At 41.7% G+C, this 26,256-nt stretch overlaps 1 protein-coding gene and 1 pseudogene across 1 annotated transcript in view; both read left to right on the top strand.

Moving 5' to 3' along the window:
• Positions 1 to 26,256, top strand: part of Atf6 (activating transcription factor 6) — a 238,157-nt gene that overhangs the window by 30,772 nt on the left and 181,129 nt on the right. The window contains exons 5-7 of the mRNA XM_045151444.1: positions 5,937 to 6,063; positions 6,806 to 7,009; positions 25,363 to 25,583. Coding sequence (XP_045007379.1) covers positions 5,937 to 6,063; positions 6,806 to 7,009; positions 25,363 to 25,583 — 552 coding nt within the window. The remainder of the gene's footprint in view (positions 1 to 5,936; positions 6,064 to 6,805; positions 7,010 to 25,362; positions 25,584 to 26,256) is intronic.
• Positions 24,085 to 24,532, top strand: LOC105944382 (annotated as a pseudogene).

Raw genomic sequence — 26,256 nt, 5'->3', positions numbered from 1 at the left:
TTTGTTTTGATATGGTCATATGTAGTCTAGGCTGGCCTTAAACTCATTTACCTGAGGATGACATTGAATTCCTGATTTATATGACTGTTTCCCAATTGCTAAGAGGTAGGAGCCACCATGTCTGGCCTCCTCACTATTTTTTTTTTCCCCAAGGTAGGGAGGGGGTCTTGCTGTAGTCCAGACTGGCCTGGAATTCACTATGTAGTCTCAGGCTGGCCTTGAACTCATGGTGATCTTCCTGCCTCTGCCTCCCCAGTACTGGGATTAAAGGTGTGCTACACCACACCTGGCATCACCTGCCTTTTTTTTTTTTTTTTTAAGTTTATTTATTTATTTGAGAGTGAGAAAAAGAGGTAGAGAATGAGAGAGTCAGAGAATGGGCACACCAAGGCCTGCAGCCACTGCAAACTGCATGTGCCACCTTGTGCATCTGGTTTATGTGGGTACTGGGGAGTCAAACCTAGGTCCTTACGCTTGGCAGGCATGTGCCTTAACCACTAAGCAATCTCTTTAGCACCTCATTTACCTTTGATGGCACAATTGAACTAAGGGTTCCATGGATGCTAAGCACTGTACTAATTGAGCTGCATCCCCACTTTCTTTTATTATTATTATTTATTTATTTTATTTATATTTTTTTTTGAGGTAGGGTTTCACTCAAGCCCAGGTTGACCTGAAATTTACTGTGTGGTCTCAGGGTGGCCCTGAACTCATGGCACTCTTCCTACCTCTTTCTCTCAAGTTCTGGGATTAATGGCATGTGCCACCATGTCCACATGTCCAGCTTCTTAAAAAAATTTTTTTTTTTAATTTTCTTATTTGTAAGCATGGGCTGGGGATTTGTGCATCAGATCCTCTGACTGTTGCAAATGAACTCCAGATGCATGCACCACTTTACCCCTGATCCTTAGGTTTTGCAGGCAAGTACCTTAATGGTTGAGCCATCTTTCCAGCCCACCCTCCAATTCCTTTTATTCAAGTTACAACTCATTATTATGATTATCATTTTGTCTTGTATTTTTCTAGTGGAAGTCCTTTCTGGTTGGCATCTGTTCTTTTCCCATGTCTTCTTCAGACTGTTCCCCATGTGACCGCCTTAACCCAGTTCTGACTCCTTCAGTCAGGGAATGCAGTCTATGTGTGGTAGGGTCTTGCCTAGGACTGCCGCTCTGCATGGATGGTGGATTTGCAGCCCCATCTAGTGGCTAATGATGAAATTATTCAGGAAGAAATATTTTCCAAGTGACCAATTTCCAAGTGCAAATTTATCCTAAGATTTTTGTCTTTAAATTTTTAAAAAAATTTTTTATTTATTTATTTGAGAGTGACAGACAGAGACAGAAAGAGGCAGAGGAAGAGAATGGTCGTGCCAGGGCTTCTGGCCACTGCAAATGAACTTCAGATGCATGCGCCCCCTTGTGCATCTGGCTAATGTGGGTCCTGGGGAATTGAGCCTCCAACCTAGGTCCTTAGGCTTCATAGGCAAACGCTTAACTGCTAACCCATCTCTTTGGCGCTGATTTTTGTCTTTAATATTTAGATCTCTAATCCATTTGAAAGTGTCTTAATTGGGGCTGGAGAGATGGCTTAGTGGTTAAGGCACTTGCCTGTAAACCAAAGGACCCGTATTTGATTCCCCAGGACCCATGTAAAGCTAGATGAAATGGTCCTAATATGCGATACAAGACACATGTCTAATTTTAAGTTTCTCCAAATGATTATCAAAAGAATTTTCATGGTACCATCTATGATAAAGTTTATTTATTTATTTTTTTTTACTGATTTCAGTTGTGTGCATGTATTTTAAATTTATGCAAGTAGAATTATATTGGATCTCCCACTTAAATTTATTACTAATTAATCATTAGTTAAATTAGTTTAAAAATTACTTTTTGGGCTGGGTGTGGTGGTGCACACCTTTAATCTTGGAAGGCAGAGGTAGGAGGATCGACGTGAGTTTGAAGCCACCCTGAGACTATATAGTGAATTTCAGGTGAGCCTGGGCTAGAGTGAGACCCAACCTCAAAACAACAACAAAAAAATTTTTTGACCATTTCATGTAAGCATATGATGTAGTTAGATCACATTCACCCCATCACCTTCTCTTGTCTCCCTCCCACTCCTGCTGAATTCCTTCTGCCCAGCTAGTCCTCGTACTACCCTCATTTTCTTTTGTGACCCACTAGTTTAATTAGGGTTGCTTGCCTGAGTAAGAGTTGGGGGATACTTACTGGAGCATTAACAACTTGCCAGTGGCTATGCTACTTACGGAAATGTCTCTTCACCACCCATTAACTGCTAATGGCTACTCAAGGAGTGGTGGGGCCTCATGAAACTCTCGCCATCCATGAAAGAAGTTTGACTTGTACAGGTTCCCACAGCTGCAGTGAGTTCATGGTCATAACATATCTGGGAGACAGCATTTCACAGTATTCTTCCCCATCATTTGGCTCTCGTATTCTTTTTTTTTTTTTAATATTTTTTTCGTTCATTTTTATTTATTTATTTGAGAGTGACAGAGAAAGAGGCAGATAGAGCGAGAATGGGCGCACCAGGGCTTCCAGCCACTGCAAACGAACTCCAGATGCGTGCGCCCCCTTGTACATCTGGCTAATGCGGGTCCTGGGGAACCGAGCCTCCAACCGGAGTCCTTAGGCTTCACAGGCAAGCGCTTAACCGCTACGCCATTTCTCCAGCCCGACTCTTGTATTCTTTCTGCTTCCCTTTCCTCAGTGTTCCCTAAGTCTTGGCAGGGGTGGTATAGATGTCACATCTGTAGATAGAGCTGAGCACTTAGCAGTCACTTATTCTAAGAACTTTGACCTGTTGTAGGTCTTGCAGTAACCACTGCCCCTGCAGGAAGCTTCTCGACTAAGGCTGGAGCAGCACTAGCCTATCTGTATAAACAGTGACAGGCACAACCTGCCCATTTAGCAAAACAGAAGAAATAGCTTCCTCGCTGGGGCCTGTGATCTCCCTAGTCAGGGGCTTTTGGCCAGATTTGTAGGTTTTCTTTTTTTCCTTTTTTTTGAGGTACTGGGGAATATACCCTTGTACAATATTAAGCAAGCACTCTACCAATGAGATAAATCCTAGCCCCTCCTTTTTTTTTTTTTTGAGATAAAGTTTTGCTACATAGCTCAGATTGGCTTCAAATTTGTGATTCTTTTGTTTCATCTTCCCAATTGAAGGGATTATGTGCCACCATACTTGGTTAGTATGTATAAAGTATTCTGTGTGGTGCTGTGATTGAATTCAGGGTCATATGCATGCCAGGTACTCTTGCTACCTCTGAGCTAATATCCCTAGTCTTGTTTTGTAGTTTTCTTTAAATAGGTTTTTAAGATTCTTTAGAAAATTCCTAGATAATTTATACTTGTTATTGCTATTGTAAGTGAAAAATATATATATACATATTTGGTTTTTCAAGGTAGGGTCTCACTTTAGCTCAGGCTGACCTGGAATTCTCTATGTAGTCTCAGGGTGGCCTCAAACTCATGGTGATCCTACTACCTCTGCCTCCTGAGTACTGGAATTAAAGGCGTGCGCCACCATGCCTGGCCAAGTGAAATATTTTTATTATATTTTCTAAGTGAATATTATTTTCATAGTCATGTATTCCAAGTAGACAATATATTGCCTTGCTAAAAAGGAACCTCAGTCTCTTCTGTTGTTTTCTTTTTTATTTCATCTTTTTGCCTAACTTCATTTACCAGAATTATAGAACAAAAGTTACCTGTTTTTTTATATTAACTTTAATGATAATGCGCTTTGTTTTCACAGTTTAGTTTATGTAATTATACATAGTGGTTTTAAGTATTAGGTGTTTCTCTAATCCTTGTATTATAGGACTTGAAAGTATTTATATATTTGTGTGTGTATGTGTATGGCCATGTGTGGAAGTCAGAGGACAACTTAAAGGATCTGTGCTCCAGCGTCCATTGCTCTGCAAACTATCTGGCTGTGACATTGGTATTCTTCTGGCTCTGCCTCCCATTATTGACCTTGCATCTAGTTTTGTGTGGGTGCTAGGAAATTGAACCCCGACTGGCAGGTTTTGTAAGTAAGTGCCCCCCTTTTTTAAATTACTTATTTATTTGAGAGAGAGGGAGGGAAAGAGAGAGAGAGGGAGGAAGAGAGAGAGAGAGAGGCAGATAGAAAATGGATGTGCCAGAACCTTCCGCCTTTGCAGAGGAACTCCAGACACATGCACCACCTTGTACATCTGTCTTACATGGTTCCTGGTGAATCAAACCTGGGTCCTTTGACTTTGTAGGCAAGCGCCTTAACTGCTAAGCCATCCCTCCAGCCCAGCAATGCCTTTAATTGCTGAGCCATCTCCCTATCTCTTGTTATTTAGGTTTATTTTGTTTGTTTTGTTTTGCTGAGATAGAGTCTCGCTTTAGCCCAGGCTGACCTGGAATTCACTATGTAGTCCCACAGTGGCCTCAAATTGACAGTGATCCCTGTACTTCTGCCTCCCAAGTGCTGGGATTAAAGGTGTGCCCCACCACCCCCAGCAAGGTTTTTTAAAAGTATTTATTTTTTTTGGTTTTTCAAGGTAGGTTCTCACTCTAGCTCAGGCTGACCTGGAATTCGCTAAGTAGTCTCAGGGTGGCCTTAAACTCAAGGTGATCCTCCTACCTCTGCCTCCCAAGTTCTGGGATTAAAGGCATGTGCCACCATGCCTGACTCTTTTTAAATTTTTTTTTTTTTAAATAAGAAATATTTGGTGATTTTTATCAGATATTTTTTAACCATCTAAGGGTATGAAGATAATATTTCTGTGTTGCTATCTTGTACTTTTTAGTTTCTTACAAATATATTATAATATACTTTACCAGGCTCATAAATCTTAGCAAATTTTCTTTTAATAATTTTAGGGATCATTTTGATGGTGGCATGAAGTAGAGATGCCTATTCCATTATCATCTATGCTATATTTTTTCCCCCTGAATTGAAATGTTACTTTTCTCTTATGTTAAATTTGTTCTAGCAAGGGCTGGAGAGATGGCTTAGCAGTTAAAGTGCTTTCTTGCAAAGCCAAAGGACCCAGGTTCGATTCCTCAGTACCCATGCAAGCCAGATATACAAGGTGGTACATACATCTGGAGTTCATTTGCAGTGGGTAGAGGCCCTGGCACACCCATTCTCTCTCTCTCTGCCTCTTTTTCTCTTTCTTTATCTAACAAAAGAGGTGGATTCACTAAAACTTAAAAACTTAAACATTTAGAAAGCATTAATGCTATTTTCACATATCTGTGTTATCAGTTCCCATAAGTTAAATAGCTCTGTTTGTTTTAGTTATCATCTTCCTTTCAAATCATTTGGGGAAAGGCAGCATTAGTAAATAGAAAGGAATAAAAATAGTAAGAATTATTTAGCTTTATTTTTTTTTCTAGGTAGGGTCTCACTCTAGTTTAGGCTGACCTAGAATTCACTAGGTAGTCTCAGGGTGACCTTGAACTCACGGCAGCCTTCCTCCTCTGCCTCCTGAGTGCTGGGATTAAAGGCATGTGCCACCATGCTTGGCTTATTTTGCTTTCGATATTCTTTTAAGACTGAATTAGAGTGATTATGGGGAAAGGATATTGGCATTTTAACTGTAGCTTTGTAATGATAACTGAATGTGTGACTAGGGACCAAGAAAGGTATAAAGTTTATGGGAAGAAATACAGAAGCAGATCAATGATTCATATGCTTAGTGTAAGATGATGGCATAGACATGTGCTGAATTTCCTTTGTGGTGATGGATATTGACTTATCAAAATCACTTAGTATTTAATATATAGATGTGTTTTCTGCTAGATTTGCTTTGAAATTGCCTTGAAGCAGTTTTCTGTTTTCTTATGGGTCTTGCTCTCATTCTAAGTAACCTGCTGCTCAAGGAATCTGCTCTTTACTCTTCTGTATTCATTTGTGTTGTTTCTCTATAGGAGGAGTTGGATTTGTCTTCTAGTTCCCAGTCTCCCCTCTCCTTATATGGTGAGGGTTGTAATAGCCCCTCCTCAGCAGAGCCACTGAAGGAAGACACGCCCACCACTGGTCCTGGGAACAAAACAGGTATTTCTCTATCTCCTCGTTTTTGTTACTTCTATTTTAGACTGAATTTAGGTTTCATTTCTTAAAGGAAAATGTTGTACTAAACATATGTTTATTAAGATGACTTTTAAAATTAGCAGTTCTACCTTTTATAGTTGTGAGCAATTAATATGGAGAGGGTAGGCTGGGTATGGTGGTGCATGACTTTAGCCCCAGCACTTGGGAGGCAGAGGTAGGAGGATCATTGTGATTTCAAGGCCACCCTGAGACTACATAGTGAATTCCAGGTTAACCTGGGCTAGAGTGAGATCTTACTTTGAAAAACCTGTGTCTGTGTGTGTGTGTACATATGTATATGGAGAGGGTAAAGAAAAATAATCTTTTTTGATAGGGTCTTTCTTTATTAGCCAAAAATAAAATAGTCTTAGATTCTATCATATTCAGGGGAGACTCAGTATTTTAGTTAAGAACACTGAATGTGAGAACACTTGACTGCCTCATTCATCTCAAGGCTTGATTATTGTTATTGTGTTCTTTTACCAGCTCATGTGTCCTACTACTCCCAAAGCTACAGCTTGCTCAAAAAGGATGAGGGCAGCTCAAGTATTCTTTGGTTCATTCAGTTACAGAATAGCTGTGCTTAAACTTGCTGAAGACACTCAGAAGTCAAGATAATATGTAAAGGAAAGTGTGTAATGGTACCAGTTTTTTAAGGCTTACTTAGCTGCTTTTGGATTGATTGGAAGTTTTGGTTTTTCTTTAGAAAGTGGATTGACTCCTAAGAAGAAAATCCAGATGAATTTAAAGCCTTCAATCCAGCCGAAGCCTTTATTACTTCCAGCAGCACCTAAGACTCAAACAAACTCCAGTGTTCCAGCAAAAACCATCATTATTCAGACACTACCAGCACTTATGCCATTGGCAAAGCAGCAGCCAATTATCAGTATACAGCCTGCACCCACTAAAGGTACCTATGTGAACTTGAGACTGTATGTTTAGTAAGCCTCATATCACACAATTTAATTCCAGTTCTTGTTTCTGAGCATGTGTTGTATTCTGAGGATGTTACAGCGATGATAGCTATGTAGTTTTTGTCCTGATGCTTTTTCTTTCCTTTCAACAATTGTTATTTATCTGTGTGTCGGTATATGAGCATGCCATGGCATTCATGTGGAGGTCAGATGGTATCTTCAATGTCTCCTGCTGCTGTCAACACATCTGGTCTACAAGCTTTGGATTCTCCTGGCTTCACTTCCTATTGTCATAGGTGTGTTGGGGTCACAGATATAACTTCTGATATATATGTCTAAGAATACAGTTAATAAACAGAAAATCCAAGCAGTGAAATAACCTGAGATGTGAAAATCTCTATGCACTAATATAAGAAACACAAACATTCAAGGCATCATAACTCCTCCAAAAATTATAAAATCCAATAGTAGTGACCTCCAGTAAGACTGAATTAGATAAAATGCCAGACAGAGAATTCAAAAGAATAATTATCAGTATATATACTCAAAGAAATCAAAGAAAAAAAATCAAAGGAATATAGAAGAAAGGAAATTCCTAAAGGAATCCCAAGAGAATACAGGAATTCAACAAAATAAGGGGTTGATACAAGATATAAGGAAGAAAACAGAAATAATGAAGAAATACAATTTGAAATACTGGAAATGAAAATCCACCTAAAACACTAAAGGGAAAAATTGTAGATGGGGAAAAAGGTCACTCATCCATATAGTAGAAAAGCAGCTCAAATTCCAAGAGGCTTACAAACATGGGAAAAAAAAAAAGGAAAAATTGAATAATGAAAAAGGGCTTTGTATCTCAACCTTATTGGTGAAAAGCTTCAGTAGTAGTTCTATGATCATCTGGATTGAAGTAAGATACCTGTGAGTTCATGGTATGTGAATGGACTCAGCAAGGAGCTGGAGTAAATTGACTAACATAAGAGGGTCAGGGACAAATAGGGAAGGTGGCACCATTTCTAGGAGATGTCATCAAACAGGTGATGGAGTGGGAATGGCAGTAATGAAGGTTATGGCTTTGAAATTCCAGACTGTTCTTACTCTTTAAATATTTTATTTATTTATTTAAGAGAGAGAAAGGGAGGGAGAGAGAGTGGAGGAGGCAGATAAAGAGAATGAGAATTGGCATGCCAAGGCCTCCAGCTAGCTGCAAACAAACTCCAGACACATGTGTCACCTTGTACATCTGTCTTATATGGGTACTGGGGATTTGAACATTGGTCCTTAGGCTTTGTAGGCAAGTGCTTTAACTGCTATGCCATCTCTCCAGCCCCTAAAATTCCAGATATTTAAAAGATAAGTAATCTAAAAACTTTTCAGGAATGGGAGTTTGATCAGAAGAAATTGCCAAACATTAAAATAGGGAAACTCTGTGCTAATGATCCAGTTCCTAAGACACACTGGAAGAAAACTTTTAATTCTCCACAGAGATTTAGGGCAACTGGAGCTAACTGGTAAATAAGGTGACCCATGAAGAAATATCTTCATTGCCTTTTTCCCATATTTGAGCTGAAAATAACTTGAGACTTTAGAATTCTATTCATCAGGATAAATAGTCATTGGTATGTAAGAATTTGCTATTTAACTTATTCTTTCACACGAATCTCATTTGTAGATTCAAAAATGGTGTATGGGGGCTGGAGAGATGGCTTAGCAGTAAAGGCATTTGCCTGTGAAGCCTAAGGACTTGTATTTGCCTCTCCAGATCTCATATAAGCCAGACACAACAAGGTGAGGCAAGCTCAAGATTGCACATGCCCAGTAGGTGGCACAAGCATCTGGAGTGTGAATGCAAGAGCTGGGACCCTGATGTTTCAATTCTCTCCCTCTGTCTCTTTCTCCCTAGAATAAAAAAAAATTAAAAATTGTGATGTGATTTAAAAATATTTTTATTTATTTGTAAGCAGAGAGAGACAGATAAAGAGACAGAGTCACAGAGATAATGGGTGGACCAGGGAGGGCCCTTAGCCACTGTAAACAAACTCTAGATGCATGCACCACCCCATGCATCTGGCTTTATGTGAGTACTGGGGAATTGAATTTGGTTGTTAGGTTTTGCAGGCAAACACTTTAACTGTTGAGCCATCTCTCTAGCCCAAAAATGGTGATATGATTTTTTTTTTTTTTTTTTGGTTTTTCAAGGTAGGGTTTCACTCTAGCTCAGGTTGACCTGGAATTCATTATGGAGTCTCAGGGTGGCCTCGAACTCACAGTGATCCTCCTAGCTCTGACTCCCAGTGCTGGTATTAAAGACGTGTGCCACCACACCTGGCTTGATATGATTTTTATTTAGAAACAATAGTTGCTTTTATTTTAAATTACCTAGAAATATTAAAACATTTTTCATTTATTTGAGACAGAGGGAAACCAAGAAAAAGAGGCACACAGAGAGAGGGAATGTGTGTGTGTGTGTGTGTGTGTGTGTGTGTGAGAGAGAGAGAGAGAGAGAGAGAGAGAGAGAGAGAGAGAGGGAGAGGGAGAGGGAGAGGGAGAGGGAACGCGTGCGTGTGCACGCACAGGCACACCAGGGCCTCCTGTAGTTACAACCAAACTCCAAACATATGTGCCTCTTTGTGCATCTGCCTTTGTGTGGGTATTGGAGAATTGGAGAATTGAACTGCCAGACTTTGCAAACAGGTACCTCTAACCACTGGGCCATGTCCAGCCCTATTTATTTTTAGAAAGTTCTGTTTGCCAACTGTAGAGATGCAGCCCTACCTATTTTTTAAAATTATTTGTTTGATACCAGAGAGACAGAGAAAGAGGCAGAGCATATTAAATTACTCTTAACAAAAAAGAAATGTGTTAATCTGCTTTTCATTATTATAACTAAATTCCAAGGATTTGAGCTTACATGGGAAAGTTTTAGCTTATAGCTGTGAAGGCAGAGAGTCCAGAAAGCATAGTGCTAGCTCTGGTGACGCTCTCTCTGACTGTGTCATATGATGGTTGTTGGCATCCCACTGCTGGGTGGCAGACTAAGGACAGGGACAGGTAACAGGTAAGACAGGTTGGAGGAGGGACTAGTAGTGATCTCTTTGGTCCCACCTCTTATATAGTCTTACCATCTCTAACAACACTACACTGGGTACCAAGTTTTCAACAACACATTAATACTTGGGGACACACTTAAGCCATACCAGACCCTAGCAGTGATCTTGAAACATGTTACACGAATGTTACCAGAGAAACACATAAATTTTAATTTTTTTTTTTAAATTTTTTTATTTATTTATTTGAGAGCGACAGACACAGAGAGAAAGACAGATAGAGGGAGAGAGAGAGAATGGGCACGCCAGGGCCTCCAGCCTCTGCAAACGAACTCCAGATGCGTGCGCCCCCTTGTGCATCTGGCTAACGTGGGACCTGGGGAACCGAGCCTCGAACCGGGGTCCTTAGGCTTCACAGGCAAGCGCTTAACCGCTAAGCCATCTCTCCAGCCCAAATTTTAATTTTTTATTTATGTGTATATAGGATCATCCAGTTTAATTTTGGACAATAGATCTGTTTCCTAAAAGGTTCCTTTCTCTTCCCTTCCCTCCCCTCACTTCCCTTCCCCTTTCCTTCCCCTCCCCCTCCCCTCTCTTTCCCTTCTCTTCCCTTCCCTTCCGTCCCCTTTTTGGTTTTTCAAGGTAGGGTCTCTGTAGCTGAGGCTGACCTGGAATTCACTGTTTATTCTTTGGGTGGCCTTGACTCATGGCAGTCCTCCTACCTCTGCCTCTCAAGTGCTGGGATTAAAGGCATGCGCCACCATGCCCAGCCCACTTTTCAGTTAGTTTGACCATTAAGCCACAGCAATCCTCCTGTCACTGACCCCTCTGTGCCAGCGTCGCAGGCACGCACAGTTAAACTCAGCTTTTTACTAGAACGGTGGGGATCAACCCAGGCCCTCATGCTTATGCAGCAAGTCCTCTTGTCCAGTGAACTGTCTCTGCAGCCTTTAAACGTAATAAATATTTTGTCTTATCAGACGGAAACTATGACATGGAATTCATATTCACTCAGAGATTTTATATTATTATCTTCTGAGGCACAGTGACTATCCTTATATGGATCTCCTGCATTTAATTTTTTTCACAGAATGAATAAAGATTTTAAGCTAGTTCCTTTTGAATGAATTTTATTTTAATCTTTATTTTATAAAGATTAGAAAAACAGTGATTTTAAATGTTATTGTTTCTTTTAAGAAATATGTTAGTTGACAAAATAATATCACAAAACAGAAATTCTATTAGTTTGTTCACAGAACTTATTATATGCAAGTGTCTTTTGTCTGCTTTTAAAAAGATTTAAGTGCGCTATTAATTAAAGGGGAAAATAAAACCCCATTTGTATGAGGTTTACTAGATATCAGGTCTAATGTTTTTTAAAAAGTGTTATAACTTTAACTTCGGAAAATCAAAATATTTATGTGTATAATTTTATTGTTTGTATGCATGCGATGAATTTTGCAGAATTTTTTTAACCACCTTCCATTACATGCAATTTACTACCTCCTCACCATGTCTGACTGTATCCTTTTCACCTCTGTTCATGCTTTTTTTTTTTCTAGTTTTCACCACATTAAGTCACCCAAATTTTCACTCTCTTCTTGGAAAGTTTTTACTACTGAAGTCAGATACACAGTGCTTTTATTACTATCTCTGCTTGCAGCAATTGTTACTAGGTAGAAATTGGCAAGTTACTCACTGTAATCACGTCCCAGATTTATGTTCGTATGGGCAAATGTACTTTTGCCAATAAACATAATTGTATTTATTTGTTTGCAAGCAGAGAGAGAAAGAGAGAGAAGGAGAGGGGGAGGGAGAGGGAGATAGAAGAGAGACAGAGAAAGAAATAATGGGCACGCCAGTGCCTCCAGCCACTGTAAATGAACTCCAGATACTATGCATCTGGCTTTACGTAGGTACTTGGGAATAGAACACAGGTCCTTAGGCTTTGCAGGCAAGTACCTTAACCACTGAGCAGCCTCTCTAACCTTATATGTGTAATATTAAAATAGAACAAAAGGATTTGGGAAACTTTCCTGGTGCAATTTCATTCTGCGATTATTTTATGAACCTTTTTGTTTCTTTTTTTGAGGGGGCTGGTGGTGTTCAAGGCAGCATTGCTGTAGCCCAGGCTGACCTGGAATTTACTAGGTAGTCTCAAGGCTGTCCTCGAGGTTAGGGCCATCCTCTTACTTCTGCCTCCTGGGTGCTGGGATTAAAGGCATGTGCCACAATGTCTGGCCCTTGTTTTTTTTTTAAAGTGATTAAACATATTTTATATGGATACATCATATGTTGGTCTGGCCCCCCCCCCTTTTTTTTTAAGGTAGGGTCTCATTCTAGCTCAGGTCGACCTGGAATTTACTGTGTAGTCTCAGGGTGGCCTTGAGCTCATGGAGATCCTCCTGTGTCTGCCTCCCGAGTGCTGGGATTAAAGGTGTGCACCACTACACCTGGCTGGCGCCTGTTTTTAAAGAAGTGTCAGGATTTAAAATAATTGGGATCATTTCAAGTCAAGTATATGTTTCAGCAATAGACTATGTCTCTCTTAATATTTGAGGAGTGTGCATAGTTTATTAAACAAGGTATTTAAGTTTTAGAAAAGGTAGCTAAAAATTGGTGTGCTCCTGCATTTTGTCCACTAGATGGCCTCCCATACTTGTGCCTCTACAAGAAGTTTCTGTCACTATCAGAAGTTCAGATTCGAAGATTTGGTACTCCTCAGATAGGGGGTAATTTGTTCCTGGAGATATCTCTGGATGGCTTAGTCATCATTGTATTTGCACTGATATGAGGAAATGTGTAACATTCTTTTCTCTGGATTTAACTGACTGACACACCAGTTAGAACTAGGTGTTAATGTGTTATAAATAAGCTGGGTGTGGTGGCACATGCCTTTAATCCCAGCAAAGTTTGAACACCCCCCAAAAAAACTGGGCTGGCGAAATGGCTTAGTGGTTAAGGTTCTTGCTTGCAAAGCCTAAGGACCCTAGTTCAATTCTCCAGTACTCACATAAGCCAGATGCACAAGGTAGCACATGCATCTGAAGTTCATTTGTGGTCGCTGAAGGCCCTGACATGCCCAGTCTCTTTCTATCTCTATCTGCTTCTTTCTCTCTCTCAAATAAGCAAATTAAAAAATTATTTTAAAAAATCAAAATCCAATAATTTTATTTCAAAAACCACAAAACAATTAATGTGTTATAAATAAACACTAATGTAACTTTTGCCTGTATGGCTATATTTATGGTTATAGTCAGCTCGTTTCCTCGAAGCATGTTTTAAAAGAAGGCAGAGTCATAAATTGGATCTTGACCTGTAGGACACTGATAAAAAGAACTAAGCAGAAGAATGGATGTACCAGTAAAAAAATCTTATCAATAAATTGCTACTGAAAGGACAAAACAAATCAAAACAAAAATACCTTGAGATGCCTACCTTCTAAATTCAGGATCAAAACTGATTTTTTTGTTTTTGTAGGAAAAATAGCAAACCTGTAGAATTGACATTTTTTGTGATTTATAAGTGGTGTTAAGGGTTCTTGAATTTCTGAAGTGCAAGATTTAGTAGCCATTCACATATGGGCTTGTAGGGTTTGTTTCTAAAACTTTCAATAGAATCTCAAAAGAATTTGTGTCTTTCCAAAGGCTAAGATTTTTTTAAAATATTTTACTTTATTTATTTATTTATTTGAGACAGAGAGAGAGAGAGAGAGAGACTGTGAGAGTGAGAATGGGCATTCCAGGGCCTCTAGCCACTGCAAACAAACTTTAGATGCATGCGCCACCATGTGCATCTGGCTAACGTGGGACCTGGAGAATCGAACTGGGGTCCTTAGGCTTTGCAGGCATGTGTCTTAACCGCTAAGCCATCTCTCCAGCCCAGAAGGCTAAGATTTTTTTTTTCTTGGTCTCTTGAGGTAGCATCTCGCTGTAGCCTAGGCTGACCTGAAATTCACTACATAGTCTCAGGGTGGCCTTGAACTCATAGCAATCCTCCTACCTCTGCCTCCCAAGTACTGGGATAAAAGGTATGCACCACCACGCCTGGCAAGAATTTTAATTCATAAAGAACCTCATAGTTTCCACAGCTATTTAAAACATCTATAAAAAGTAAAAGTCGGACATTAATGTGACCTTGTATAAAGGAGTAGATATCCTTAAGAGTTTTCTCTTGGACTGTTGGTAATATTTGAGTGGTAGGAGATCTTTACCTATAGCGAGAGGACAAGTTACTGTTTTCTGAGCAGTTTTATCAGTTCCAGAAATTAAAATCACTGAGCTTCAATGATTTCCCATGATCTGAAGACTATACTGATTTTTCTTGTGAGCTTATGCTAATAAAATTGTTCTTATGGTATAATCTGGAGAGATGATATTGTTATAGCTTATAGTTAATGTATTCTTTCATTTGTTTGATAATGGAATGAGAAGAAGAAAATATAGGCACACTATTTTATAGTTAATGTCAGTATTAATATTTTACAATTATAAAGAAGACATAATTCCTATAGGATTAAGTTCAAATTTCCTAGTGTGGAGGTTAAAACTCTTCATGATGTAGCTCCAGTTTAGTTTTCTAACTTTATATTATAACATCATTCATTTCCATAAACTCCTTCTATTCAACTTACCCCGTATAGTCCCTTGAATTGTCTTGTTTTTCCTAGTTTCTTGGTTCACACTGTTTTGCCTATTTTTGCTTCTAAGTCTTATTATCCTGTAAATATGTTATGGGGGGCTGGAGAGATGGCTTAGTAGTTAAGGTGCTTGCCTTTAAAGGCTAAGGGCTCAGGTTCGATTCCCCAATACCCATATAAGCCAGATAGATGTACAAAGTGGCACTTGCTTCTGGAGTTCATTTGCAATGGCTAGAGGTCCTGGCACACCCATTTTCTCTGTCTGTCTCCTTCCCCCGATCTCACTTTCTCTCTCTACTTGCAAATAAATAAATAAATAAATTTAAATATGTCATCAGTAGTGCAGGCAAGGGATGATGAAAGCCTGGAATATCAGTGAAAATGCAGAACCAGGGTAGGAAGTAGTGTTAAAAAGCACAGCATCAAGGCTGGGGAAATAGCTCAGTGGTTAAAAGCATTGGCTATGCCAAACTGTAGTTTGGATCTCTAGAACCCACATGAAGCTTAAAGCTGGACACAGGTAGTGCTCACATTTGTAATCCCAAACACACCTACAGTAATAGCAGACAAATGCAGAAGACTCCAAATCAACCAAACCAAACCAACCAACCAAAGAAACACAAAACAAGAAAGGGAGAGGGCTTGTCTCAAGATGGAGGTGAGTACTGACACCCCAAGGTTGTCCTCTTACTTCCATGTATATGCCATGGAATGTTCACATCCATACAAACACTGTAGAAACACACACACACACACACACACACACACACACACACACACACATCCCCACTAGGGGGTGGCAGGGGAAGCATAGCATCATAGCATTTAGTAATCAGTTGATTTGGGAGCATCATGAAGGGTAGAGAGGAAAGTCTTTTGGGTTTTTTGTACATTTCTGTCTTGGGCTCTGTAAATGATGGTGCAAATTACTGAACTAGAGACTAAAGATAGAACAACATTTAGTCAGAAAGGAAGCCAGAAGACAAAACCAGGTGTTGTAGCTGACTGAGTCTTGGTAATTAGTTATTATAATGCTTCTGAAAATTATGAAGTGTGTCCTGGAGAGATGGCTCAATGCTTAAGGGCACTTGCTTGCAGAGCTTGATGGTCTGGATCCAGTTTCCCAGCACTCACATAAAACCAGATGTTCAAAGTGGTGCATGCATCTGGAGTTTGTTTACAGTGGCTGGAGGCTCTGGTGTGCCAATTCCATCTATATCTGAAATAAATAAATAGTTTTTAAAAATAAAAATTATGAAATGAAATAGCTTTTCTTTAGCTGGGGGTTTAAATTTATACAGTTAAATAACAGTGTGAGAGCTAACGAATTAATAATACATGCAGTGCTCTTATGGAAGCTATTATTATTTCTTTTTAAATTTTTGTGTTTATTTATTTGAGAGCGACAGAGAGAGAAAGAGGCAGATAGAGAGAGAATGGGCATGCCAGGGCCTGTAGCCACTGCAAACAAGCTCCAGATGCATGCGCCACCTTGTGCATCTGGTTTACGTGGGTCTTGGGGAACCGAGCCTCAAACGGGGTCCTTAGGCTTCACAGGCAAGCACTTAACTGCTAAGCCATCTTCCCAGCCCTGGAAGATATTATTGAAGAAAAGGTTTTAATAATAAATGGTATTTTAAGATCTTACTTTTGTGCCAGACACTCTTGTAAGGGCCTAAGTACATTATGTTATTTAATCCTTATATCTCTTCACAGATAGGTGCCAATATTTTCATTTTAGAGATGAGATCACTAGGCACAAAGAAATCTCTACCCAAAGTTACACAGGTATGCTATTTTAGACAAAGTAAGCATTCAACAAATGTTTGATACATAGTTTGAAGAAAGTTGAAAAGAAAGAACTGACCACCAAAATCAGTGAGTCAGAGTATCCAGCTTGGAATCCAGCTGCCTTCCATTAAGGGGATTTGCATGTAATACCGAAGAGGATTTTGAGCATGCTGAAATGGATAAACAGCCCTTTGGTCTGTTCTGTTTTGTTTGTTTCCACACTAGGAACAGTAGTAACTGTTCAGCTGCTAAGGTCACAAACAGTCCTTTGCATTGTAGTTTGCGGTCAGTATTTATCAAGTCCCTATGAACTCTTTCTTAAAAAAAAAATATTGTAACGAAAAATTAGTTGTTTCCCCCATTCTGTTTTGAGCCCAAGTGTGGCGGCGATAGTTAGAGGATTCTTGTTTTAGATGCAGGTAGTGTGAGGACAGCTGGGCATGCTGGGATTGAAGGGCTTCCTGTGGCAGCACGGGGCGGGGGGAAGTGGGGGACAAAAGGGAGCAGCAGTGGCCTGGTAGGACTCGAGCCACATGCGGTGTGCAGACTGTGCCTTGGTGATCCTGCGTCCTCTCCATGATGCAGTCCTCTCGGCTGGTAGAGGTGATGGTGAGCCCGTGGACAGTGCAGATTTGGATTCTGTGTTCTTTTTTGATACCTGATATTGAATTTAGAGTCTTGTGTGTGCTAGGCAGTTGCTATACCATTGAGCTGTATCCCAAGCCCTTTTATATGTTTTATTTTGAGATTGAGTCACACAAATTACACTTTGCACAAATCCATATTAAGTTGTAAGTAGGGATGGAGAGATGGCTCAGTGGTTAAGGTATCTGCCTGCAAAGCCTAACAACCCGAGTTCAATTCCCCTTGTATCCACGTAAAGCCAGATGCACAAATGGCACATGTATCTGTAGTCCATTTGCAGTGGCTGGAGGCACTGGTGCACCTATTTTCTCTGTTTGTCTGTCTCTTTTCTATTGCTTTTGATTGCAAATGAATAAATAACATATTAAAAAATCATAACTAAATTACTTTAAAAATAATTTTATTGGGTAACTCATAACTAAATTCTTTTTAAAATATAAGTCATAGAGATTTATTTGTCATAGTTTTGGGAGGAACCCAAGATTAACTCCTGAGATGGGGTCTTAGGTCAAGGTACCAAGCAGCAGGTTTAGGGTCTGGCCTGCAGAGCAGCTTCCGGTGTGTATGAGCCCCGTGTCCTAACGTGATGCAGGAGGAAGGGCGGAAGGGGCCGGTAGCTTCCTCACACCTGTTTTATAAGGTGCTGATCCCATTCACAGAGGCTTTGCTCTGCTTCTTTTTTTTGAAAAATTAATTATAAACTTTACTGTATGGACATATTGCATGTTGGTCATAGTCCCATCTTATATCCCCTCTCCCTAATTTTATTTATTTGTGTGTGTGTGTGTGTGTGTGTGCGCGCGCGCGCACACGCACACGCACACCTGCACCAGGGTCTGTGAACTCCAGATTCATGTACCACTTTGCATCTATCTGGTTTTATTTGTGTGCTGGGAAATTGAACCCAGGCTGACAGAACTAAATTCTTTCTTTCTTTCTTTTTTTTTTTTTTTTGAGGTAGGGTCTCACTCTAGCCCAGGCTGACCTAGAATTCACTATGTAGTCTCAGGGAGGCCTCAAACTCGTGGTGATCCACATACCTCTGCCTCCCAAGTGCTGGGATTAAAGGTATGTGCCACCACACTCAGCCTAGAACTATTTTTTTCCCCCAAGGTAGGGTCTCCCTGTAGCCCAGGCTGACCTGGAATTACTATGTAGTCTCAGGCTGGCCTTGAACTCATTGTGATCCTCCTACCTTAGCCTCCCGAGTACTGGGATTAAAGGTGTGTGCCACCACACCCAGCTTAAAAGTTATTGTTTAAAATTTTTTTTAAATGTGTCACTGCTGCCTGGCATCTATGCCACCCCTGTGGCTGGACAAGAGCCTGACCACCCTTTGACCCCTTCTGCACTTCCCACCTGAGTCTTTATCAGTGTCTGTGGCTTTTAATTCCATATCATTCATCCTTCAGCCAGTCATTTATACAGAGTAATGGCAGTTTACTTATTTCCTTGCTTACTGGCTCTTCTGACACCTAGACCTCTTCCTGAGTTTAAATTCCTGACTGAGGAGCATAATCTGGCTTCCAACTGCTCACAGCTCCTCTCAGTCCAGCCTGAACAGTTCTGTGGCTTGAATGTACCCCCCAAAACCCACATGTTGGAAACCGAGTCCCCAGTGTAGTTCTGCTAGGTGGTGGAGCCTTTGGAAGGTGATAAAAATCATAGGATGTGTCCCCTAGGCTGTTGTAAGAGCAACTCTCTGGCACCCTGGCTCTCTTCCCAACACATGACACCCTCTAGCATGCAGGGCTCCTGCCAGCATCTGACCCTGGGCTTGGATCTGCAGCCTCAGGACCCCCAGACCAGGAAGCCTCTCCTCCTTCCAAGCCCCCTCCCTGGAAGCTCAGAAGCACACTCCCATCTGTTTGGGATCCCGGTTGCTTCTTTTCTGTCAGGCCCTGTCATGAGGCCTGCCCGTCTCCTTCCTCACTCTGAACATTCCTGACTAGTTACTGAATTCTAGATCCAGTGTTTTCTCCCCTCAGCCTTGAGGATGCTCCCTCACTGTTCCCTCGAATGATGATGCTGCCAGACTAGTCTAACGACACTTCAGGGTTCCCCAGGTGCAGCGTTCCAACGTATGGCTCAAGACTGTCCCTCCGTAGATGGGATGAGGACCTGGTATTCCTTTGCACCTTGCTCTCACCTCCATGTTGTGGGGCTGTCTCTGCTCATCCTCTGCCCCCTAGTATACTGGTTGTCCCTCAGTCCTGTCCAGTCTGTGACTCAAACAACCCATATCATTTTTCTCTTCCTCCAGCCCTGGTTTCCTTCGGAACATCTGGGATTGGCTCTACATATAGCACATGTGTCAAGGGTATACCATCATCCCATTCCTATCTGAGGATATTAACTATGGTCTTAGAAAAAGCTGTGCTGGATATTCTGTTAGCTGTATCTCCTTGAATGTCACTGTTCTTGTTTTCCAATGTGTCTTTTTTGTTTTTTGTTGTTGTTTTGAGATAGGGTCTCACTCTAGCTCAGGCTGTCCTAGTATTCACTATGTATAGGGTCTCATTCTAGCTCAGGCTGTCCTGGTATTCACTATGTAGTCTCAAGGTGGCCTCGAGCTCATAGTGATCCTCCTACCTCTGCCTCCTGAGTGCTGGGATTAAAGGTATGCGCCATCACGCCCAGCTCCATTGTGTCTTCTTTTGACAAATGTTTGGTGGTTATACATCTGGGGATGGGTTGGTACTGAGTTCAACAGATCAGATACCAATGTGAGTGAAGCACTCTGGGATCCCAAACACATGGGTGCCAAAGGAAGTCTGCCTGAAGTGCAGGGCAGTGCCAGACAAAGGGGTGAAGGTGGTACAGGGGTACAGGGTGGCTGCCTGATGTCCCATGAAGGACCAGTGGCCAGAGGGCTGGGGCAGCTCCTGGATACTCCCCACTGGCGCTGCTGTTATTTCAGAAAGGGGGAATATGGGGAGCCCATCTTCAAAGTCAGCGTACGGGTCCACTTCTTGTTGTTGTCCACCTGCACCATTTCCATAAAGTGCTCCTGTGAGATTTCTGGTGGCTGCTGCAAGGCTGCCTGCTGGTGGTGGTGGCTCCTTCTCTGGCTCCTTCTCTCTGTCCTCTGCCTCCCTTTCCTGGTCCTGCTCAGGCCACTTCTCTCTGTCCTCTCTCCCCTGGGTGGCTTACTCCATGGTGTCTTCTGGTGTGGCGTCTTCCTGGTCTTTGTGAGGCTGGGGCTGCCTCTGGCTCTGCAGATGCTGGGGCTTCAATGTGCGTAGCCTTCACATAGGCGATGGGTTTGGTGGGCTGGCCTGGCCCTGTGGCCCATCTGCTTTCACGGGGTCTTTGTGCTCCACACCAGGAGAGTCTGGCTCCCTGAGATGCTCATCTTGATTAGCAATTATCCCGCACAGCTGCAGCTGCCTCTGAAGCCTCCAGAATCCATGAGGATTCCATGGGAGGGACAGGGACACTAGGCTAGAGAGTTAAAGCCACCTCCCAGTCAGGCTGAGGAAGAAGAGACCAATGAGGGGTTGTGCAGTGGTGGGGCTCAGAACTCTACACCCGCAGGTATGTATGGTTCCTGCAGGCGCTGGAGACAGGAGAGGGTGACAGTGGCCCGGTGGAAGAGGGATAGCCCAGAGGCCACAACCAGGAAGCCAGGGCTCTGGGCAAGGAATCCGCTGCACCTGGCCTCCTGCTTTGAGGTTCTAGTAGATGGCTATGGAGGTCTGAGAAGGCACTTCTGGGAGATCCTTCTAGAAAGAGAGCTGGAGGCTGGGAGTCCCAGAGGCTGGGTCAATGCCTAGCTCTTTTTTCAGAGGCTGGAGGACACTAGAACTAAATTTTTTTTTTTTTTTTTTGGTGTTTCAAGGTAGGGTCTCACTTTGCCAGGCTGACCTAGAATTAACTCTGTAGTCTCAGGGTGGCCTTGGACTCATTGCGATCCTCCTACCTCTGCCTCCGAGTGCTGGGATTAAAGGTGTGCGCCACCACGCCTGACCTAGAACTAAATTTTAATAGCCTTTTCTCATTACATATTTTCTCAGTCCATAGAAACCAATAGAACCATGACCAACTTAGGTGGCTGGTATTTGATTTTTCTTTTTGACAATAATGGTGGTGTGTGCCTGTAATGCCCACACTCAGGCTGAGTGAGGCTAGAGAGAATTGTGAGTTTGAGGTTATCCTAGGCTACATATTAAGTTCCAGACCAGTTTGAGCTACGTAGTGAAATATGTAGTGAACTACATATCAAAATAACTAAGGGCTGGAGAGATGGCTTAGCAGTTAAGGCACTTGCCTGCAAAGCCTAATGACCCAGGTTCAATTCTACAGTACCCACATAAAGCCAGATGCACAAAGAGGCACATGGATCTGGAGTTTATTTGCAGATGCTAGAGGCCTTGGTGCACCCATTCTCTCTTCCTCTTCTTCTGTCTCTCTCTGCTTGCAAATAAATAAACAGCCAAAGAGAAGGAAAAAAAAATAGTTGTTCTCAACAAATAGGTGTTCTGAAGTGTAATCTGATTTTTAGCTTCTCATGACTTTGAAATTCTAAGTTGAGTTTTACAAGTCATATTAAGCTTCCCAAAAGCACAATGCCTTTTTTTCTTAAAGAAGAATTATAAACTTATATGGAATTTTAGTTCCCTGTTACTATAGTACCTTTATATGGCTAGATAGTACCAAGCTACTGCAGATATTAAGCAATCTTTTTAACACCTTCAAAAAGTGGCCAGACCTGAAAGAAAATGTAGGCATGTAAAAAATTTTTTTTGAATGAGTAAAATTTTTAATAGATCAGTTATGTTGTGTAAGTTTCCCTTAGGGTAATGATATTCTCAGATGAGTGTATGTTGAAAATAATAAATATCAAGAAAAACAGAGTTGAAGTCCATTGTTTCATCAGGGTCATTTGAAAAACTTGGTATCATACCATTTTAAATTGGAAGTTTATACTTACTATGCTTGCTAGCTAAAAATTCATTTCAAGCACTTTTGTTGGGGGGGCTCGGGGGGGGGGGGAAGAAACAGTCTCATGTAGCCAAGAATGACCTTGGACTAATTAAGTAGCCAAAGATAACTTTAAGTTTCTGCCTCTACCTTGAGTACTGAGATGATAGACATTTGCCACCATGCTTAATTTATTAAAAATTCATCTCAAATGGTTTTGTTTGTTACTTGTTGTCTCTTGTTCTTCGATTATTGAAATTTTGACATTCTTACATTTGTGTATGTATTTGTAAGTCCTGTTTATGAACCCCTGCCTAGCTTATTCAGATCTCTGGTAGTTTTTTCTTTTTCTTTTTCTTTTTTTTTAATATATGCTTATTTAGTTGAGAGAGAGTAAGAGAAGAGCAAGAGAATGGGCACACTAGGGCCTCATGACACTGCAAACAAACTCCAGGCACAAGCACCACATTGTGCATCTGGCTTTTTGTGGGTACTAGGGAATTGAATCCAGACCTGCAGGTTTTGCAAGCAAGCACCTTTAACAATAGAGTCCTCCTTAGCCCTGATTTTTACTTTTTACTTTATTTTTGCTTGAGGCTGGGGATTAAATCCAGGGCTGCCTTCATGTTAGGCAAGCACTCTATCACTGAGCTGCCTCTTCAGCTCTTTCTTTTGAGGCAAAGGCTCATTAGGTTGTTCAGGCCCTCCTGCCCCAGCTCCAGATGACACCTGGGATTGTAGGCCTATGCCACCGATTCTGCCTTTTAAATTTAAATTTTTGTTTTGTGTTTTGTTTTTTTTTTTTTTCTTTTTTTGAGGTAGGATCGTGCTCTAGCCTAAACTGACCTGGAACTCACTGTGTAGGTCCAAGGCTGGTCTCAAATTCATAGCGCTCCACCTACCATTGCCTCCCAAGTGCTGAAATAAAGGTGTGAGCCACCACACCTGGCTTAATTTTTATTTTTTAGCTGAGTCTTGTTCTGTTGCCCAGGCTGGCTTTATACTTCTGGGTTTGATTGTTCCTCCTATTCCAGCTTTCCATCTGCTGGTACTAAAGGCATGTTGTTACTATGACTTTTTGGAAATAACTTATTAATGAAAACTCCAAAGGGATGAATTTAGTTGATCCCATTAAAAACACTACATTAGGGCACATTCTCCTGTTGCTATGGTCCACCTCATATTGGCCAGGGTGTAATGTCTACCCTCTGCTCATTCCATCGTTTCCCCCTACCATCATGGAGCTTCCCCTTGAGTCTGTAAGCCAAAATACTCCCCCCTCTTCTTTTTCCCCCAAAAGCTGCTCTTGGTCAGGTGATTTTTGCCAGCAATGTGAACCTGACTACAACAGTAAGGTGGTACCGAGGAGTGGGATTGCTGCTAGACACCTGGCTCTGTGACTTTGGCTTTTTGGAGCTAATTTTCAAGAGGAATGTTGAAGGATTTGAAACCACAGCTTAAGAGATGCCTTGCAGTGCTGTGGGTAGAGCTTGATGGACTATTCTGGTCAGAGTTAAAAAGACCTGAATATGTTAAGAACTATGGACTGTGAGGTTTAGCTTATGAGGGTGAGAAAGAGGTTTGTTGTTATGCCCCTGTCCTGAGAATTTATGCAGGGTTTCATTGCATAGAAATGGACTGGTATGTGAGCAGAGGGATTAGGAAACAAAACAAAACAAAACACTACATCAAAGCCGAGTGTGATGGTGTACACCAGCACTTGGGAGACTGAGGTAGGAGGACTGCCATGATTTCAAGATCAGCCTGAGACTATATAGTGAATTCTACTTCAGCCTGGGATAGAGTGAGACCCTACCTCAAAAAAAAAAAAAAAGGAAGAAAAAAGTGGAATGTTCTGAGGACCCCTGTGTCTGTGTCTTGCTTCCAGTGTTTAGACCTGGGGTCTTTTTTTTTTTAATTTCCAACTGCCTTCTAGTCTTCCCAGTCACCACCTCCAGGATCATTTCCTCACCATCTGTGCCTTCCAGGACCGGCCAGAACCTTCCAACTCATTGCTGCACCAGCCATGACCTCCCAGATTTGTCAGAATTATTTCGCCGAGGTGGAGGCTGCCTTCAACCTCCTGGTCAGCTTGCACCTGCTGGCCTCCTACACCTCCCTAGCTCTGGGCCACTGTTTCCACCCAGACGATGTGGCTGTGCAGCGGGGCAGCCAGGCGCTCTTTCAGGATGTGCAGAAGCCTTCTCAAGATAAGTGGGGAAACCCAGGAGGCCATGGAAACCACCTTGGCACTGAAGAAGAACCGGAACCAGTCTGTTTTGGCTGTTCATGCTCTGGGCTCTACCAGCACAGACCCCCATCTCTGTGACTTCCTGGAGCGCCAGTTCTTGGGTGAGGAAGGCAAGCTCATCAAGAGGATGGGCGTCCACCTGACCAATCTGCGCAGACTGTCAAGTCCTCAGCCAACTTTGAGCGATTATTTCTTGGAGCAGCTCGCCATGAAGCACTACTAGATCCTTCACAGCCTTCCAGGGACTCTTGCTGTGCCTCAACCATCCTCCGGACCTACTCTGCCCAGCCTCTCCAGCTGCTAGGCAGCTTTGTAACGCCCAGAGCCCCTCCCAAGCCTTGGACCAAGTGAAATAAAAGTCTTTGCAGCAAAGACAAAAGCAAAAAAACAAACAAGACAAAACAAAAAACACTGGGTGGTGGTACATGCCTTTAATCCCAATACTTGGGAGGCAGAGGTAGGAGGATCTCAGTGATTTCAAGGCCACCCTTAGACTCCATAGTGAATTCCAGGTCAGCCTGAGCTAGGGTGAGACCCTACCTCGAAAAACCAAAACCAAAACCAAACCAAACCAAACCAAAAAAAAAAAAAAAAAACAACAACCAACCAACCAAACAAACAAACAAAAAAACCCATTATATCAGTCCCCATGTGGTGGCACTTGCCTCTAATCCCAACACTCTGGAGGCAAAGAAGTAGGATCACTGTGAGTTGGAAGCCAGGCTCAAACTACAGAGCCAGGTCAGCCTGGGCTGGCGTGAGACCCTACCTTGAGAAAAACCAAAACCAAGCCAAACCAAACCAAACCAAACCAAACAAAACAAAAAAACCCCACCAAAACCATAAACAAAAAAAGGTAAAAAATACCCCCCGAAAACCACAGCATCACAGTCACCATGAGTGTGTGTTGCTGTCAGTAATGGTTTATTTGATGGTGAGAAATTTCTCAGGTTGATCTACCCTTTATGTCTGCAGAAGAGACCTGAATGTCAGACTGTTATCTCACCACAAGAGTTATGCATCCTTTAATTTCTTTTCATTTTTCTAATGCAGGTCAGACTGTTTTGCTCTCTCAGCCTACTGTGGTACAGCTTCAGGTCCCTGGAGTTTTGCCTTCTGCTCAGCCAGTCCTTGCTGTTGCTGGAGGAGCCACACAGCTGCCTAATCATGTGGTGAATGTGGTACCAGCCCCTGTAGTGAACAGCCCAGTGAATGGAAAACTTTCTGTGAATAAACCTGTCCTGCAAGGCAGTACAAGAAGTATGGGTTCAGATGTAAGTTTGAAACTTAGTCCTTTTGTCGTGTCTGATTTTAAAGAACCTAAACAAACAAAAATGCCTTTTGTTTTGTTTGCTTGCCTTTTTTGTTTCTTCAAAACTTTGTTTTATCGCATAAAATCAGTGTGTTAAAATTACACATCCAGTCTTTGGTGCAACAGATTCTGATGAAAAGTGATGGGTGCATACTCTTCTGTGCTCGTCTTGAGAACCCTTTTATGTTGTTCCTCAAGCTTCCTAACTCCACCACCGCTGATATTTTATAGATTCTTTTTTAAAAAATATTTTTTATTTATTTGACAGAGAAAGGGGGTAGAGAGAGAGAGAGAGAATGGGTACGCCAGGGCCTCCAGACATGTGCGCCCCTTTGTGCATCTTGCTAATGTGTGCCCTGGGGAATCGAACCTGGGTCCTTGGACTTTGCAGGCAAATGCCTTAACTGCTAAGCCATCCCACAGCCCATATAGATAGATTCTTTTGTATTTCCTGATTGAAATCTTTTAGTAACTCCCTAGATAAGAGTTTGTCTACTTTTCAGGTAGGTTTTATGCTTAGCTCTCTCTTGACTTTTTTGAAGGGTTTAAGTATTGCATCAAGATGACTTTCTACTCTTAGAAATTCTGTTTCTTAATGGTTATTTATAACTTTCCCATCTTTGTAAACCTTTATA

This window comes from Jaculus jaculus, chromosome 1 (assembly GCF_020740685.1).
Source record: "Jaculus jaculus isolate mJacJac1 chromosome 1, mJacJac1.mat.Y.cur, whole genome shotgun sequence".
NCBI classification, from domain to species: domain Eukaryota; kingdom Metazoa; phylum Chordata; class Mammalia; order Rodentia; family Dipodidae; genus Jaculus; species Jaculus jaculus.
This window is presented reverse-complemented; position numbering and strand designations above follow the sequence as displayed.